The sequence below is a fragment of the Phodopus roborovskii genome, unplaced genomic scaffold (assembly GCF_943737965.1).
Source record: "Phodopus roborovskii unplaced genomic scaffold, PHOROB, whole genome shotgun sequence".
Classification (NCBI taxonomy): domain Eukaryota; kingdom Metazoa; phylum Chordata; class Mammalia; order Rodentia; family Cricetidae; genus Phodopus; species Phodopus roborovskii.
Window position 1 is genome coordinate 36,473,832 of NW_026126447.1, and position 19,485 is coordinate 36,493,316.

Genomic DNA, 19,485 nt, shown 5'->3' on the forward strand with positions numbered 1-19,485 from the left:
TAGTCTGGGAGATTTCTCCCATCTCTGCTTCCCGTGTCTCCATGGGAGTGCTGTAATTACAGGTCAAGCCACCACATCTTTGTGATGTTTGTGAGTTCAGCAGGTTGAAATCGGGCTATCACACTTAATGAGGCAAGTGCTTTTACCCACTGAGCCATCTCAAGGGCCCCAAACTGATTCATGATGCCACCGCATATTTATTGGCAAAACATTCAGCCCCGTGGTTAGGTGGCTGTTTCCCATAACTGCCTTCCCTGAACAGGCACTGGATGTTTGTGGTTGCTCTGCTTAGCTGACCCAGCTATCAGCTGAAGATAACAGAGATGAATAGAGCTCGTGCATTGTAAAGAATGGAGGTCTGAGAGAGGCCACAGGGCAGCTGAGATAAGAAGGTGATAAGCAGAACTGACCCAGAGGAGTGCCCAGAGACACATGACCACACTGGACACTGGGAACTGTCCTCCTGGCTGCATGGGTGGAGACAGACACGAGTTTGACCTGTAGACCCCAGAAGTTCTGGGTCCCTTCCTTGGATCACGTGGGAAGCCTCCTTAGGGCCCAGACACCCGAGGAGGACAGGAAGCAATAATCAGTCCTTACACCGATGTCAATGGAGCTTTAAGTTCCTCTGTGAATTTGTTCCCAGGGCAGGTGAGAGGGTTTGGGGTGTCAATCTCTGGTTCCAGGAACACAGGCAGTCTCCCCACTATCCAGCTCTTAGAGCTGTGACACTTTTATTCCTGAAAGGTGACCCCATGTTATTTGCAAAACTTTCCTTCTGTCTCTGTTAGCTGGCACCTGGCACCTGTGACTACCTCTTTTACTAGAGCATAATTTCTTGGCTTCTGCAGCTTCCCTGTGCCTTGGGTTTTTAGCTTACCTGTTCCTCGAGGTCCTTGCATTTGCATTCCAGGAGGGACAATTTCAGACCCGTGGATAAACTTTTGCCACCGATGTTGCCCTTGTTTTCCCCTGTGGTGAACAGTTATACTCAGCACCCTATGGAAACTCAGAAGTTAGTGGTGTTTGAGGGACCTGGCTGGCACAGGGTTTTTATGACAGTTTCACACATGCAGACACTGTTAATTCATTGGAAACCCACAGTCCTTTCTCATGTTGAGCTGCAGTGTGATGTGGACGAACATCTGGTGTACCATGACACTCTGCCCAGCAAAGAAATGTGGCCAACTAGCCTCCATCCCACATTCTGTAAACTTCAGATAGAGGATGTGATTTGACACAAGACTTTTCTCATTTGCAAATTTACTTAAAAAAATTACAACAGCAATTACATTATGTTACTTAGTTTTTCATATTTATATTCTTTTAAATTATATCAAATTAGAACTACCCTAAAAATCCAAGACTACATGAGCATATTTGCTATAGAATTTATTATAAAGTTTTTTTAAAAAATTTCAATGTTATTAGGAAAATGCTGTGTTCTTGTCAATATAAACAACAAAAAGCAAACGAAGATTGGGTCCTGGGGGGCTGGAGACATGGCTCAGTAGTTAAGAGCACTGGCTGCTTTTACAAAGGACCTGAGTTCAATTCCCAGCAGCCATGTGACAGTTCATAACCATAACTCCAGTTCCAGGGGCTACAACAGTGTCTCCTGTCCTCTTCAGGCCCAGGCAGGCACATAATGCTTATACAGATATGCAGGGAGAATACTCATACACTTAAAATATAAATTTCAAAGGGTTTTTCTTTTTTAAGAGATAGGTTTTCTGGGATTTTAATTTGCTTCCATAAAATAATTATTAGGTAATTTCTGTTTTAATGTTTATTGTCATTGCCTGTGCGGTTTGTATATGGTGCGTGTGAGTGCAGGCACGTGTGTGCCACAGTGTGCATGTGGTCGGATGGTAGTTTTCGGGGTTGAGTTCTCTCCTTCTGCACTGGCTTCTGGGAACCAAGCTCTGGTCTTCGGGTTTGCTCAGGAAGCCTGCTTACTCATGGAACCATCTGGCTGGCTGTGGTTACTGAACAATTGCTAATAGAATTGTGACATACACAGAATTAGTTGTAGAACTTCTGTGAGGCAGCAAGAGATTATAAGGTGGTTCTACATTTCTAAGGATATTAGCAGAGTGGTTGAAAACAGTCCTGGGATTATACAGAGTTGGGTTCAAAATCCTGTGTCATGGCCTATGTCAGCAACTCTCAACCTGTAGGTTGAGGCTCCTCTGGGGGTCAAATGACCAGGACCCTTTCACAGGGGTCACTTCAGACCATGGGAAAACACAGATATTTACATTATGATTGATAAAAGTAGCAAAATGACAGTTATAAAGTAGCAATGAGCATGAGGAACTGTATTAAAGGGTCACAGCATTAGAAAGGTTGAAGATCACTGGTCTACACGAGCATGAGTATTATTTAACCTCTCTTTATGTATTAGCTTTTTGAAAACTGGGGCAGTAAACTTGCCTGCAGTGTGGGGCCATTGCAGAGATTAATCAAGACTCTGTGAATGTGAGTCCCAACGAGGCTGAAGAGGACAGAAAATACAACTGTCAAATGTGACGAACTGTAGAGGGCACTGGAACACATGTGCTCATTGAGTCAGGGGTGACCATGAGCTCCAAAGCCAGGCTGCCTGAATCAAACCCCAGTTTTGACCTTCTGTGACCTTGAGGGGGTCACTTAGGCTTCCCGTGTTGTGTGTGTGTGTGTGTGTGTGTGTGTGTGTGTGTGTGTGTGTGTGTGTGTGTACTGGGAAACCAACAGATATGAACAGATGAATGTGTGTGAACAACTTGGGTCAGTGTGTGGCGTGTGCACATACAGGAGAAGTGTTTGCCTTTTCTGTTACCACTGTCATTAACACTTTATGATTCTATAAAACAAAAAGTGAGGGAGAGACACCAGAGTGTTGTTCTCCAAGTTAGGCTAAATTGAGACGTCATAACATCACGTACAGGGAACTGGACTTGTGTTTGGTCGTGGCTGCCTCCTCGTCTGCAGCAGGGCCTTCTTTGTTTATGGTGGCTGGTTGCCCCTCCTTTCCACATCAGAGATAAGCCTCTTCTGTTTAGAGGACACTGTGCCTTTTATCTTTGATTGTTCCCACAATATCTCTGGCATGGCTTTGCCATGTGCTTCCTAAATGATGAAGCATTTGCGGCTCACCTGGTCCATCCAGAGCCAAAGTGCCCAGGATGTTTTCCAAAGCTAGTTTCAGTGCTATCTAATGTCATTACAGGGGGTTGCTTGTTTCTATGAACATTCAAAGCTGACCTCACAAAGATGTGTGTGCAAGGAAGAAAGTTTAAAATGCTACAGTTACCATTGCTTATCCCATGAACCTGCTAACTTTTCCAAGCATCCTTTCACTGTTTCATTCAATCACTTGGTGAACCCCAGGCCTGGAGATACTGTGTTTGTATCATCTAGATTGTGAAAGACTTGCAAATCTTTATCAGTTCTCCAAATTCTTATTGAGCAACTGTCATAAGACTACTATTCTTCCAGGTCCTGATATTCCAGCAGTGATCAAAAACTAAAATACCACCAGGGGCCTGTCCTTGTGGAGTCTCCACCCTGACCAAAGGAGATGGGCAATATGCTGTGTGCTCAGAGGTTCTATGGAAGAAAGCATAGCAGGGTGCTTTTCATTGCAGATGACCAAATCTGTTGTTACTGGTCTAAATAGCAAGGGGGTTATCATAGATTGCATTGGGAATCACCATGTGCGGTGGGAAAGATGTCATAGGCTACGTGTGAGAGTCCATGAGTGCTGCCATCCTCTGCCACACTTGGCTCCCAAAAGATGGGCTCTTGTGCTCACCTTGTTTGGGAAGGTGCATATCTGTTTGGAAAACTGTAGCAGAGAGACGGCCTAGAGATGTAACTCTGACCTTTCCAGCCTCTGCAAGAGGGGCAGGTTCACTGCATTGAGCTGGATGAGTCAGGCTACATTCAGGGGAGAGCAGGCAGAGAGTGAAGGTGGTGTTGCTGGTTTGTGTAGAGGAGACAAAAAAGGTGTATCTGTTGTAGATTGTGTTCTGCTCTTCAGTGGTTAGGAACCACCAGTCATGCTGCCTGCTCTAAAGATTGCCTCGGGTACACTTAGAAGACTGACTTTGCAGCCTCACCCCCTCACACTGAGAGCAACAGTGAGTAGAATTGTCTGCTCTTCCATCTGTGGCATGCTATTCCACACCTCTGGGCCTGTGGCTCTTGTTTTCTAGATCCTCGCCCCCACTGATGGCTGTTGTCATCTCCAGGAAGATTTCTTTGCATCTCCAAGCCTTTATTGTGCCATGAGTGTAATAATTTCCTGTAGTACATTGCAGCCATTCACGGATGCCTGTTTTCCTCATTTCATGAGTCAGAAAGGGACTGGTATAGATATAACTTCAGTGTCTAGCTCCTAGAATGCAAGCAATACATATTTTAAACTGGTATGAATCAGATTTGCTAACTTGAGGAATTAGGAGGAAGATGGGCATTCCAGGCAGAGGCAATAGTACATTTGTAAGTAGAGAGATGGGAGGTGGCACTGTATGCAATGTGGTGAGTGAGAAACAAGGCAGTCTGCTGGGGAGGGGGTCCAGTGGGGTCAGAGAGTTCAGGAGAGGAGTCAGGATGGGTTGCAATGCTCAGGAAATGTATTCTAGCTGATTTGAGAGCCTGGGGAATCCAATTTGAAGGATTTTCAGCATGTAAGGGACTTACATGATCAGATTTGTGTTGTGAAACAGATTTGTCTAACAGCTGGGTAAATGAAGGATTAGAAGATCTCAGAGTTAATGCAAAGAGGCCATAACTAAGTCATTTCAAATCAATGGGAAAGGCTTCCAAGTTGTAGCAATAGCAAGAAGACAGGGAAGCTTGTAGGCTGAAGACCCTTAAGCCCACAAGTATGTGGGGGTTCATAAACATGGGCTGTGGTTTCAGCCAGAAGCTCCCAGCCTACCTCCTCAGCTCTGAAATGTCAGAGAATGATAAACAGAAAAGCCCAAATCATATCTGTATCCATGCATACCAGGGAGAAGGAAACAGCATGATGCTGAAGTGGCTTTGAAGATCACCAAGGTCAACACCCACTCTGGTGTATGACTGAGCAAAGCAATGATTTTTCTCTGTGGGACCATTGAAGATCAGGAAGGGACATACACCATTGTAGCATCTACCTAATTCCCCATCTAGTCCCTGCCGCTAAGATTTTCTCATGTGTTTACTTATACTCTGTATCTCCCTAATAGTGTATTATGATAATCTGAGGTCAGAGGCTTTCACTGTTGAAAACCATGTCTTGTCTACATAGTAGGCACTTAATGCACATTTATCAAAAGAAGAAACGAACCAAGTATAATCAAGTTTGTCCCACCTTAAACCAGTGATCTTTGCAGAGGTCCTTGGTTTGAAAGCTATCAAATGCACAATTGTGATTCCTCCTAAGGCTTTGCACAATCACTCCAACGAAGATTACATTCTACCAAGTAATAACTCTATAATTCTCATAACTCCAGATAGTAAAGAAAAAACTCATAATTCCATTACTTCAAAACCAGCAACCACTGGCCAGTTCTCACCTATTTGGATGGCTGATCTAGAAAAGGAAGGGTTGGTGAGTATGTTGATAAATAAGAATCCTGTGTGCCATTGGTGGGATTGTAAAAATGATGTGGTTGCCATGGAAAATAGTATGGAGGTTTCTAACAACTTAAAAATGGAGTTGTTGTATCATCCAGAGATTCAACATCTGGGGACACACCCAAGAGAACTGAAATCAGAACATCAAAATGGTGTTTATAGAAGCCTAATTCCCAGTAACTAAAATATACAAAGAACCTAAGTAGATAACCCAGGCTGGCCTTGACAGAGGGTCCTCCTTGCTTTGACCCTCCAAATGGTGAGACTATACATATCTGCTAGCTTCCCTGGCTAGAAGAGAGGAAATTCTAATGCTTACTATATCATGGCTAAATCTTAAGGGTATTGTACTAAGTTAAATCACCAGTCACAATAAGGCAAATGCTGTGGTTTCATTTTTTGGGTTTTTTTCTTTTTTCATTTTTTTTAAATACCCACAAGAGTCTAACTCAGAGAGTCAGGAACTGAAATGGGAGGGGAATGCAGAGCCATTGCTCGCTGGGCAGAGAGTCTTGTTTTGTAAGATGGAGAGTACTGGAGACTGTACAACAGTGTCAATTTTTTCTTTATGGTACTAAACTGAAATCCTTCAATAGCTAAGATCATGTACTTTGTGTTAAGATTATTCACTGTAAAGTGTGTATATCCAGTATCTTTTTTGACCCTGAACTGTTGTGAGAAGCACATTTCTTTCACCACCATGACCAGCCTGTACTATTTATAAGAACAGGTCTCCATGAGTAGCTCAGGCTAGTCTTGAACTCCTAACCCTTCTACTTAGCCACCTGAATAAGTCCTAATTTATAGTAAGAAAATAGGCTTAGAGTCATAAAAAGGATCTCACAGGGCACCTGGCTGGAGAAGGACTAAGCCGAGACTTCGCACTCAGGATCCCCAATGCCACTCCCAGTACAGGCTTCTGTCACATCAGGAGAGGGGACATAGAGATGACCTGTTGACAAAAGTATAAGAAATGAGCCATTGGCAATTTGGAGAAAGAACTAGAAGCGTGTGTTGGGGTGGAGGTGTGTAGTGGGGGTGAGATGAGGGGAAATAGCAATGGGTAACTCACCAACTAGCTTGCAGCCACCTGCCTCCTGCTGCTTGTCAAATTCCCTCCCTTCCTAAACCCTCAGGGAGCAGGTGTGAGTCAACTGTAAACATGGTGAAGAAAGGTCACACAGCATTCCCTCAACTGGCAAAATCAAAGTCACTGCCCACTGCCGTGGCAATGGTCTGTGTACATGAAATAGAAAGAAAAAAAAACTTGAAATGTGATCAGGAGAGGATAATGATGGCTCTTAGTATTTGAAGTGACTCTCCCATGCAGGCAAAAGATGCCAGATGTGTTTATCCAAATAAGTGAGCAGGTGGGACAGTAGAAAAGTACCAAGCCTGTTTGTCAGGATTAACAGCCAGCTCCCTGTGTAGTGTACCCTCTCTATTCCCCACCTCTACCTTAGGCCCTAAGCCTGGGCAACCATTACCAGAACCCTTTCATATGCTAACTTTGAGCTGTGCTCCAAAGGGAATCACAAACCCAAGAATATTATCTGGCCTCTTGTGGCTTTTATTTATCATAGTCCTACTATGTGTTGGGCCTTCTACTGGACACTTTTCTGCATAGTAACCCCAATCCTTCTAGTGTTTGTGAAGTTCAGACAGGGTTGCACATAGGATTTGCCTGGATGAGAAAGGGCAGAGTCAGAATTTGGATGTAAATTCAACAGCCAAGTTATAAAGAGCTACAAGGGCATCAAGGAAGCAGAGAAGCTGATGGCCCTACTGGTCTTTCCAAGGCAGTCTTGATGGATGGAAAGTGAGCTTGAAACCAACCAGGAAGTACAAGGGATCATTTGATGAGCAGATGGGAGTGTACTTTGTGACCCAAGTAGGCCAGGATGGTAGGAGGTCAAGGTCACCAGCTCCATAATGTAAACAATCCATTTGGTGTAAGACTAGTCGTGTTTTAGTTGTTTGTGTGGAGATAAAAAATTCCATTGTCTCCTGAGCAAAAAGAGACGATATTATGAAGAGCATTGTTCAATGCCAAAGCAGATTTTAACTATTTTTTTTTTTTAAGAGAGAAGCCATCAAATGGCTTATCAGACAGATGTGGAGGTACACGCCTTTAATCCCAGCACTCTGGAGGCAGAGGCAGGTGGATCTCTGTGATCCTGGTCTACATAGAATTCCAGGCTAGGCAGGGCTGTACATAGTGAGACCCTGTCTTACCAAGACACAGAGAAGTTTAGGATCAATTGCTAGTACTGTCTCTAATTGGTCCTTCCATGCCATGAGAGCATCCAACATAACCAAACTTAAGAAGGAGAAATGATTTCACCCACTCAAGTAGACAGCAGCAACACAGACTAATATTGCTCACCTGGGGACAATTCTGTGACATCAGCCATTGGAGACCTTTCACAGCTGGCCAATCACAATGCACATTTTCACAGGGTAACCAGACACTTTTGTTCTTCTTTGTACTTTAGGAAGGGGTAAAAAACTTCAAGGAACTTCGAGCCAAATTTCAAAAGTTTGATGCCCCACCTCTTCTAGGACCTATCAAGTTGCCATCTGGTGTTTCTCGGAAGGACGACAGGGGACATACACAGTCACCCCAGAATCTGGCTAGCAGGAAGTGCCCCTCATCCCACCACCATCGACCCCTCTCTTATTTTTCCACCGAAGTATCCCAGCCTTCTAAAAGCCAGAAAGTGAAATCGGCCCAGAGAGGTGACAGTCAAAAGAATTCAAGTTCCTCAGGACCTCCAGAAAAATCCGCTGGGTGTCCTGAACAAAATTCCCAGAAAGCTGCCATGCCATTGGATGTGAGTAAATCGAGAGCAGAGGCATCCAACGAGGAAAAAGGAATGATCAGCAGCAGCTTCAAATACAAGCTTTGGAACTGGGAGAAATTTTCATCCCAGAAGAGTGACATGTCCCCAGCTTCGCCCCTTACCAACTGTGGGACTAGGACTTCCCATCTGGAAGGCCAGAAAACCATGGGGCTTGCTCAGATAAAACCGAAGAAGAGCCCACAGGTAGCAGGAGTCCAGACCCTTCCTCTCCAGAGCCATTTGATGGTCCAGAGAAAATCACCTGTGACCTCTGAAGTCTCCCCTTTGCCATGTCCTCAGCATGACGGGAAAGGGACAGGAAGCCCTAGTGCTGAAGGGAGCCCCAGGAGTAGCCTGTGCCAGCATGTTTATGAGTGTGAGCTTACTAGCCTGGTTCCAGGTAAGAAATCCCTTCGCAGTGGGACTGGAGGCAAGACCATTGTGTTTTTCTCATCCCAAGCCTGCAGACTTGAAGTGTGTGCAGACTTTACAATAGAAGTAGAGTGTGGCTGTGGGCAGCGTACCTGTTAAATTGCAGTCTCGGGTTTAAATAGGCGTTTGATCCAGAATTTCGTTGTGACACTATTTGGCTGTACTTGGACTTGAATCCCAGCTCGTTCTACCACAAGCTGCATGTGCATGGGTGATTTATAAGCTTCTTAAAGCTTGGTATGTTCTGTATGAATCAAATCCATCACCAGTCTTCTCTGTGTAGGAAACAGCTCAAAAAAAAAAAAAAAAAAAAAAAAAACCATCATTTTCAGGCTAGGAGCCTAAGAGGAATGAATACTGCAATCTTCTAGCCCTATTCTGACACTTTTCTCTCACTGGACCCTTTCCAGTTGCTCTCCTTGCTCGACACTCTCGACTCCCCCCACCCCCACCCCATCCCATGTTCTGTTTTCCTTGCTGCAGACCTGGTAAGCCTCTAAGTGAGTCAGATCACATCATCCTGTGGCTCAAAATCTGCCTGACCTTCTAACAGTGCCTCACACAGCTTGGCCTTGCCTGCTTCTCCATCCTTGTCTCCTGCTTCACTGGCCATGTAGTCTTTAGATATAAGATGCTAATTCTACCCAGGTCTTAGCACACATCAGTCCATCCACCCATCCCTTCCTCCTTCACAGCCTCTGTTGCAGTGGCGCCTGCTCTGGGCGGACTCTTTAAATCATCTCTGCTGTCCCTGTTGCCCTTGGGCTTTCTTGCATTTCTTTGGTTTTCTCACGGCCTTAGCCTCTCCCCAGTAAGTTGCCATACACTTGTTTGCCTCTGTAAAGGCAGACTTTTCAGGGGCAAAAATCTATTCTCCTCACCACCTTATCACCTAAGAACAAGATCAAGTTAAGTCTCCAAAAAAATATTTATTTAGTGGTTGATTGATTGGATGGACAGGCGGATGGACAGATGGCTTAATGTACGAATGGATCACCCTCACATAGTCCTATGGCATCTCCTTGTACTTAGAATAGAGACTAAAGTACTATCATCTTAATGGCCTCACATGTTAGTTCTTGCATCTCTGACTTCTCTTCACCTAACTCACCAGCTTATGGTCTACATGCCAGGTAGAACTCCAGGACTCTCTCTTTTGTTTGATCCTATGTGTCATTAATCTCCTCTTACTGTGATGAACATTCCTAAAGCCAGAACAGAACTATATTTATTTCTGTTCTTGGTTCTAGCTCCAGCTCCCACAATAACGCCTAGAATACAGTTAATAGGGACCGATGAAAGGTTAGAAACAAGATGAATGGAAAAGATGTATGGGAAAAAAACAAAGAGGGGTGGGTCATCTTCTAAGTGACACTATGGAGAGTTTAATAGGATAACCTTGTAGATTATCTTAGCACAATGCCTGGGGCTTGGAGTGAGTATTAAGTTAATGATTGATATGTAATTTTTACTATGTCATCTTCTTGGTTTTATTATGATTACAATTCCCAACATTTCAACAAACATACGGCTAAAGCCTAAGAGGAGAGTAATTTGGCCCTGAGCTTCTGGAGATGTGGCATCTAATGGGAGGGCAAGAAGGAAACTTCCCTCCCATCCAAGCCTGCAGAGGGCACAGACTTCTCAGAGGCTCATGGGAAGCCCAGTCTACTAGTTTAGTTTAGACCTGTATAGACAACAACGGCATTGAATGGAAATGCCCTATTTGTTAAAAAAACTTTGTGTCCTTTTCTGTCAAATGTCACATATGATTTTCATGTATAATCATGGACTTCCTGTTGGAGTTGTATTCGTGAATACAGAAAGCAGAAAGACACACTATTACTGGATCTGTTTAGAAAATCCTAAGACACGAAACTCACAGATTCTAAGGCCCTTGAAGCCAGAGCCCTGGAAGTGCTGCCATCAATTCCTACTCTGTAGTCCCATGCTATTTGCTCAGCCTGCACTTGAGGAGTCTGTTTCAGTGAGTAACCATAGCCCCTCCCCTCTAAGCTAGGAGAAGTGTCACGGGGTCCCCACAGAAGCCCACCAACCATGGCACAGATGCAGCAACATTAGCAATACACCAGAAGGTGCAGATTAGAGAGTCTTAGTCCTAGCCCTGATTCCAGGAAATGCAAGAAGGCTTTTTAGGGATCTGACTCTGGAGTTCAGCCTTAAAATAACAAGTGGGCCTTGCTAAGAAGGAGTCCACATCCCACAGTCAGGAGGGGTAGACACAAAATCTCAGATATGAGCGAGTCACTGACAGCTTTTAAAGCCAGTGCTGGAACACTGAGAAGCTGCTGGAAGATGTGTGCACTGATGGTTGAGAAGTAGGACAGGGCCGGTGGCTGAGTAAAGAATCTAGAACTGTGAGTCCAGGTTGTGCAGAAATAGTACGTCAGTGATTGGTCCATGCTGAGACAGTGATGTAAGCAGGTGTGTGTTTGGGTCTGAGTGATCTCACTGCTGGATGGGGGACTAGTCAGGGGTGAGAGGCTGAGGCCAGCAAATGGGGTCAGTTCTACCTAACAAATGTAAATAAAGCCTTACATATTTTCCTATTCATACTCAGAGAAGCCAGAGAGCAGGCATCACCAGCTTCCCAAAATAAAGCCACTGCCACCCATTGAGATCCTCGGTCCGCCGCCCCCGAAGCCTTCAAAACCCCCATCTGTGAACCTCCAGGACTTCCACAGGCAGCCAATTGCTGTCTCCAAGAGCCTGAAAGAAGGTAAGAGGATGCACAGGGCCTGCCTACACCTGCCAGAGTCATATTCCGGGACCTTGACCACATGCTCTTTCCCTCTCCACCCTACTTCATGTAACAAGCTGCTCTTCCAAGAAGCTGAACATTATTACTCCTTTTTACACACACAGCTGTGGCAGACCAGGAGTCTGTCCAAGAGGAAGAAGAAAATGAAAAGTCTCCAAGCAAGGAAACAGCAAATTTTTGTGTGTGCAGCACAACCTGTGCTGTCCACGGTCAGTGAAGGAGTAAAAAGAGAGGATGGGGGAGTCAGTGTAAGCTTGACCTGACACACTTACAAGAGTCCCCTTGGACCCCTGTGCCCTGCATCCTCTGTAAGATGTGATATATCTTTTGAAGCCATTTTTCTTTTTTAAATTAAGTTTCAAATTTAAATTAAAAACAATCTTATTGTAATACCAATCCAATTCCCTCTCCCTCTCATCCTCCCACTCCTCACTCATACCATCTCCCTATCCCATCCCCCATCCACTAGGGTGAGGCTTCCCATGACGGAGCATCAAAGTCTGTCAGATCATTTGGGGCAGGACTGAAGCCCTCCCCTTGTATTTAGGCTGAGAGAGTATCCCTCCATAGGGAATGGACTCCAAAAAGCAAGTTATGCACTAGGGATAAATCCTGGCTCCACTGCCAGCAGTCTCATAGACTTCCTAAGCTTAACTGACACCCCCATTCAGGGGGCCTAGTTTGGTCTTAATGCAGGTCTCACAGCTGTCAGTCTGGAGTCCATGAGCTGCCACTTGCTCAGGTTAGCTGTTTCTGTGGGGTTCCCCAACATGGTCTTGACCCCTTTGCTCATCACTCCTTCCTCTCTACAACTGGATTCCAGGAGTTTGGCTCAGTGCTTAGCTGTGAATCTCTGCTGCCGTGGAAGCCATTTTTCTGTGTCCTTTTTGTTTCTCCCACTGCTATTTAAGAGAATACCTCTGGTCCTTTCTGTTTTTGCCTCAGCATCATCTTGCTACCCCAGTGAACACGAGGTAAATGCACACTCTGGGTGCTGTGCTATCAGTGCCAGGCAGTGCTGTTTATTTTGTCAGGGCCATCAGCACAGCAGATGGTATGGTAGCAGAGCTGATACAGGCTTCGGTTGTTCATTTGTCTGCTTTGGGCAACGTCACAGTTGAACCTCCATCACTCAGTGGCTCTTATACTGTAGCCAGCATCAGAATCACCTGAGGGCTTTCCAATACTCATCCCCAGTGCTTCCTGAGCATTTGCCTTTTATGTCAACAGTGGCATGCTGGCCTGGGGGCCCATACATTGAGGACCTGCATTACAAGTCACCTGTAGCCTTACCCTTTAAGAAAAGTCCCCATGCAGGGACTGAGCTTTCATAAGTATATGGTGGTGATGTGACCAGGTCTGCATCAGAGGAGACTGTGTGATTTGTTTTAATTTATTTATTTTTGTTTGTTTTTTGAGACAGGGTTTCTCTGTGTAGCCCTGTCTGTCCTGGAACTCATTATATAGACCAGGCTATCTCCAAGGTCAGAGATCTTCCTGAGTGAAATAAAAACATGTACCACCATGCTCAGTGGTGATTTTATAAACATTAAAGAACTCGGAGATGGCTATCTAGAACAAAACCCTAAGTCTATTATAATGAAACAGGCTTTGTGGATCTCAGGTCCTTACCAGTACTCATTTCAGTTTGAGCATGGAACTCACTGGGCCTCATTTTCCTGCCCTATGAAGTGGGGGATCATGGTACCTCTAATCTTGGTGGAATCTTTGTGAGAGGGTATCTTGACCATGCTTGACACACAGCGCATGCTCAGTAAATCTAAGCGTCATTGAGAACACATGTTGAGTAGTTCTCTTCACCAGGCCACGGGGTGATAAAAACAAGCAATTAAGAGGTTAAACCTACTCAGGGGTTCCTGTCCTTCAGGAGGCCAAAGTGCCCATGAAGTGTAGGAATGTGTGGCTATATAAGGACAGTCCTATGGGTACTAGGGTGGAAGCATCATTCAACCAGCCTGACACCAACACCCCCTTTTCCTTCTGCCTCTTGCTCTTTCAGTGACTATGAAGGAGAGCCCTCTGCCTCCAGATGGGTGAGTACCTGTTCCTCTCCTGGAGGAGTGCAGCCCATTGGGGAGACTCATGGGCCTTCTCAAGCACAGACAAGAAGCCCAAAGCCAGTACACACATCCTCCAGAAAGGCTGTAGGAAGAACAGACTTATAAAGCAAACATCAACTCTTGGTTTTATTTATTTGTTTATTTATTTGATTTCTGTCATTTTTTGATAATTTTTTCTTTTAAATTTGAAACAAGCTTGCTTTACATGTCATTCCCAATTCCCCCACCCTCCTGTCCCCCCACAACCAACTCACACCCCATCCCCTTTCTGCACCCCAGGGAGGGTGAGGCCTTCCGTGGGGGAATCTTCAAAGTCTGTCATATCATTTGGAGCAGGGCCCAGGCCCTTCCCTGTGTGTCTAGGCTGAGGGAGTATCCCTCTCTGTGCAAAGCCCATTCATATACTAGGGATAAATACTGATCCATTACCAGAGGCCCCATAGACTGCCCAGTCCTCCTAACTAACACCCACATTCAGGAAGTCTGGGTCAGTCCTATGCTGGTTTCCCAGATATCATACTGGGGTCCATGAGCTCCCCCTTTTTTGGGTCAGCAGTTTCTGTGGGTTTCTCCAGCCTCAACTCTTGGTTTTAAATAAAAGATTAAGTAAGATGCACTTTACTGCACTGATGTTAAGTTGCAAAAACTGTCCTCTGAAGTATTTGGTATTTCTTCATTGTACAGATGGGTTTAGTATATTATAACATTGGCCCCCTTAGTTATGAATCAAATAAGAGGCTAAAGGATGCTCAGGGTGGCTGTGGTGTTAGGAGTAAGAAATACGATAAAACATGTTCTACTTCTCATGCCCTCCTGAGACTATTGTTATGGAACAGTCAAGTTATTACTCAGCCCAGTAATATCTCTTGAGCCCTTTGAAGTGGCCTGCCTTGAACCTCCTGGTTTGTGTGGATTTGCTCTTTGGCACATCTCTTGGGGCCTGCAAAGTTGCTACTACAGCCCTCATTTTATGGCTCCAGATGCTCAGCTTCAGCAGTGTCTCACTGGCTGAGCCATGATTAATCCTGATGTGCCCAAACTGTTTTTCCTAAGCCTCACTCCCTGCAGAGATGCTCTTGGCAAGGACAGTTTTAGGAGGAGACACAAGCAGCCAAAGAGCCTATTCCAAGTCTTCCATCACATGTTTATAGTAGTCAAGCATGCTGCCTTCCACAGGAAGCACGTGATTCAGAGGTTGTACCAGTAAGAGAGCAGCCACATTTCCTCAGGAGGACCAGGAAGTCTTTAGAGAAGTGTTCTTCCATTGCAAGATTAGTAATACTTAGGGAAAGCAGAGGTCTATTACTAAGAGTCCTGGGGACAGCTGATGTGAACTCCAGCATAGCTCATGTGTTATCAGACTAGTAGTGATGCTGGCTGGAGTTGCTCACATGTCTGCAGCTCAGCTGGAAGCTGGCTGATTGAGAATTGCCCTAGAACTGGCCCTGTAGACTTGGTGCTGACCATCATCACCAAATAGAAATGTTCTCCTCTCTGGGGCAGCTGACAAGCAAGACAGCAGCATAAACACACTTTCCCAGCCTTTCCCAGGTCACTTTCACTTGCGATGTATTGCTCAAAAAAGCACCTCACTGGCTGAGTCCAGAGTCTGACTAGAGGGACTGGAGACTCACATGCTGAAGGATGAGGGTTGAAGGGAGGGTGGTAAGTAGAGATGTTAATCCACTCAACCCACTGGTGAACAGGGAACACTTGTGTCCAGTGTTGAGGATGAATGTTTGCTTGGTATGGTTCTAGTGAAGAGATGTTATAGGAGGGGACAGGAGGTGTGTGGTGTAACCTGTCTTTATGGAGCAAGAGAGCTGAGTGGAATCAGAATGTGGACAGTCTAGATATGGAATTGAAGAGCAGGCAGGAGCATTGTGATGCACCTTGTACACCCAGGGATTGTGGAGGGAGCCGTGTCCTACCGGGCTCGGGCTCAGGTTGTGTTATACTAGATTTAACTCATGAGCTCAAGATTCCTAGTGTAATGTCCATTTGAAAGAGTTGAGTGGCAGATGGGTCAGTGAAAGAAACAATGTGGAAAGCTCTAGCAGTGGTTGGCACTGGCCACTCAGTGGTCACAGGCCCAGAGTGACAATTAAAGTGGCAGGGTACCTCTGCAGTGCTCTGAGTCCGGCTGGTCTCATGGCTGTCACTCTGGAAACATCTCAGAGCGAGTATAACTATGTTGGGCATATGACACTAAATGAAGACTTCTCTGGCAGTTTAACCACACCAACAGAAAGTCATTTGACACTGAGAGTCCTTTGGGAAGCAGTGTCTTGTGTGGCACTATCTTTCTACAGGATTTATGAAAGCAATCTTGGCTCTTCTCCCCTGTCACACTGGCTTTAGAACACAACTCCCATCTGAACTTTTTGCCATATGTGAATTATGACATAGGCACATGCGACAAGAATGAAAGGCAAAGGAGATAAAGAGGGACTACAGCACTCAGAGATGGAGTTGTGGAAGAGGAACTAATTTGAGGTCTATCCTATACCATAGCAGGGGTTAGGATGGTCTACTTAGGCTCTGTCATGATACTGTAACATAGAAATGAGATGTGAGCAGAGTGTCCTCCTGGTAACACACAGCCCTGACGGGCCACTGGTTAATGGATGGATGACTTGATAAACAGTCTAGATGGAAATTCAATTGGGTACAATAGCACATGGTTGTAATCCAAACACTAAGAGGGCTGAGGCAGGAGAATTGACACAAGTTCGGGGACAGCCTGGGCTACATAGTGAGATCCTGTCTCAAAAAATGAAGGACCGAAAACCAAGATGGGGAAAATGTGTTGAATATAGGTGGTAATAAAGACAGATAAAATATCCTGATGTGGAAAAATAATTGATATGTTCAGATTATAAAATATAGCCAGCCATCTATACCTGTGGGGTTTTGATCTATAGATTCAAGTACACCTTAGATAAAAAGAGTTTGGAATAGATTCTGTCTGGTGAGACAGAATTAAAAACATGTTCTTGTTTGTCCTTATGCTCTGAGCACATGGTGTAAGCCATTTACACACACTGGTACCACACTAAGCATGCTAATAAGCTAGAGGTGAAGTAAGTGCATGGGAGGAGGTGTGTAAGTTCTGCATACATACTAAGTGTGTTATAAAGCAATATGGACATCTGTAGCCTTTGGTGTTTGCAAGGGATTCCAGAAGCATTTCCCCATAGATACTGAGGAGAAGACAATTGTATATTAAGTACCATGCTAAGGAGTTTGGACTTTGTCTTGTCAATGACAGGACAGGTGTTAGCTTGAACATATAACTGTCATAATGCCCAGTAGCCTTGGATACAATTTCCATGGAAACTAATGCTTGCTGGAGAAGAAAAATCTTCCTTGTTCGTGTACTAACCCTCAACACAGATATAAGATTTAGGCATAGATTTATCATAACTGGAAAAGAACCTGGCAGTTTTCTGATATAGCCAGGCCATGAGCGTGAAGATAATGAGAGGCTCGGTTTTGAATCCCAGCACTATCACTTAACATTCGTAATATTGAGCCTGCCTTAACCTCTGCAATCCTGTTTCTGTTCTTGGGGAATAGTGAAATGAGAATTGTAATGTGTTTCATTATAGCATCTGGCATCTAGAGAATAGCTCATTTTGCTATTATATAACATCCCTAAGGATGGTAAGAATAATGTAAGACCCCTACTTTCCAAACACCTATTGATGGGGAACTTGGTAGCTAAAATATTCAGTACCTATCTTTCTTTGTTGATCAGATTTTAATTCATTTAACACATTTTCCAGTTGTATTCTGTATACTGAACATGCCTCCAAATTAAGTTGGGAGAAAAATTGGCCTCCACACCCCAGTGTTTCAACCATTGGTCCCATCTGAACTTGATTCCTGTGTATAACAGATAGGACCTTGGCCCTCCTTCTCAGGATGACACTTAAAACATAGGCGGTCACCTTTCTCTAAGTGAAAACACTTGTCTTTGATCTTTGTTGATGAAGTCTTTGTGGTTTTGCTGCATTGGGGGGGCACACATTATGATCATCTTGATAAGAACTCAGGGCCATCAAAAGTGGCCATCTTTCATTAATCATCCTACCGTGTTAAATCTGAGAATCAATGGCGTGTAACACAACAGGTATGCTTCCTGAGTCAGAACAACAAATAAGATCAATCCCTTCCTTCCACACTTGGGAGAAGTGGCAATATGCAGAGATATGATGATCACATCTGCAAATGGACATATGATTCCCTTGAATGTGTTGTGGGGACCAGTGTATACACCAAGCAGTATATAGATTATGCTCAGTGAGTCTTAGCTACTTCTTCAACACAACCTCACCATCCTTATTTGTATCTGAAATATTAATGCCTCATTAGCTCACAACAGTGATAGAGCTCTTTAGGGGATGTTCCTTCTCATCATTCTTTCATGTAGACCAAGCTGGCTGGCATCCCTCTTGAATCAGCAGTCAGAGTTTGTGTGAACAAAGCAGGTTGGTCCCTGGACAACAGTTAGCTTTAGGGCACTGTTAGTACTTAGCAGAGTTGACAAATGTCTTATTCATGTGCTATAAATATGGCTTTCTCCCATTAAAAAGTGGCATAGGGTAATCCTAATTCAGGGAATGTCTGACTTCGGTGAAAGAGAGACAGGCCATTTACTTCAGGAGTAGAGAAAATGCTCAACATATAAGGCCTCCAGCCGTTTAGCCCCAAATAAACACACAGGGTTATAAACTATTTAGCTGATAACACTTATAAACTGTTTAGCTGATGACTCAGGCTTCTTACTGACTAGCTCGATCTTAGTTATTAACCCAAAACTACTAACCTATGTATTTCTACATGGCCTTATCTTACTAGAAAATGCCCAGTGTCCTATCTTCCTGGCAGCTATATGGCATCTCCCTGGTGCTCCTCTCTGAGTCCTCTCCCACGAATTCTCTTCATCTGGTAGCCCAGGCTATACTTCCTGCCTAGCTACTGGACAATGAATGTTTTATTCATCAACCAGTAAGAGAAACATATATACAGAAGAGCATCTCCCATCACCTGAAGAGCCTGCAGGTGTGTTCATAAGAGTCTACCACATTCTCACTTGAATCTTTAATATTGTGTGTGTGTGTGTGTGTGTGTGTGTGTGTATGTGTGTTCTTTGAAGACAGAGTCCCACTATCCAGTCCAAGCTATGAATGTATGGCCACTCTGCCTCTACCTCACAAGAAAACTTTAAAAAGCAATTTTCAGATTTATTTTTACTATTTGTAATTATGTATATGTATGTTTTAGTGTGTGGGTATGTGCCACTGTATGCAGGTATCCCCTGAAGCTAAAGGAGTCAGATCACTCTGGAGTTGGAGCCAGCTTCTGACCTGGGTGCTGGAACCAGACTTGGTCCTCTAGAAGAGCAATATATGCCCTTAACCACTGAGCCTCTAAGAGAACTTGTTTATGTCTCCATTTCACAAAAGTTTAAAATACTGGTATCAATTTGTTTCAAGCCATATGGTGGGTCTCTTTGATAACTCTGGAACATACTTCTTTATCTATGCTTTGGTATACCTACCCCATGCAGAGTGAAACACAAAACTTTCAAGGGCTGGAAGCTATTTGACAGTGTCTAGGGCACAGAGAGGGGGCAGGTGCCTTACATGCCTTAAGCAGGTAAAAACAATGACAATCGCGGTACTGAGCAGAGCCCTTATCCAGAACAGCCATAAAGAAAGTTTTTAGAGAATTT

The 19,485-nt window shown here is 44.4% G+C and overlaps 1 protein-coding gene across 1 annotated transcript in view; it reads left to right on the plus strand.

Moving 5' to 3' along the window:
• The window catches only part of Fyb2 (FYN binding protein 2), a 96,858-nt gene that overhangs the window by 25,600 nt on the left and 51,773 nt on the right, over positions 1-19,485 (plus strand). Inside the window, exons 2-4 of the mRNA XM_051188015.1 lie at positions 8,103-8,850; positions 11,464-11,622; positions 13,685-13,718. Coding sequence (XP_051043972.1) covers positions 8,103-8,850; positions 11,464-11,622; positions 13,685-13,718 — 941 coding nt within the window. The remainder of the gene's footprint in view (positions 1-8,102; positions 8,851-11,463; positions 11,623-13,684; positions 13,719-19,485) is intronic.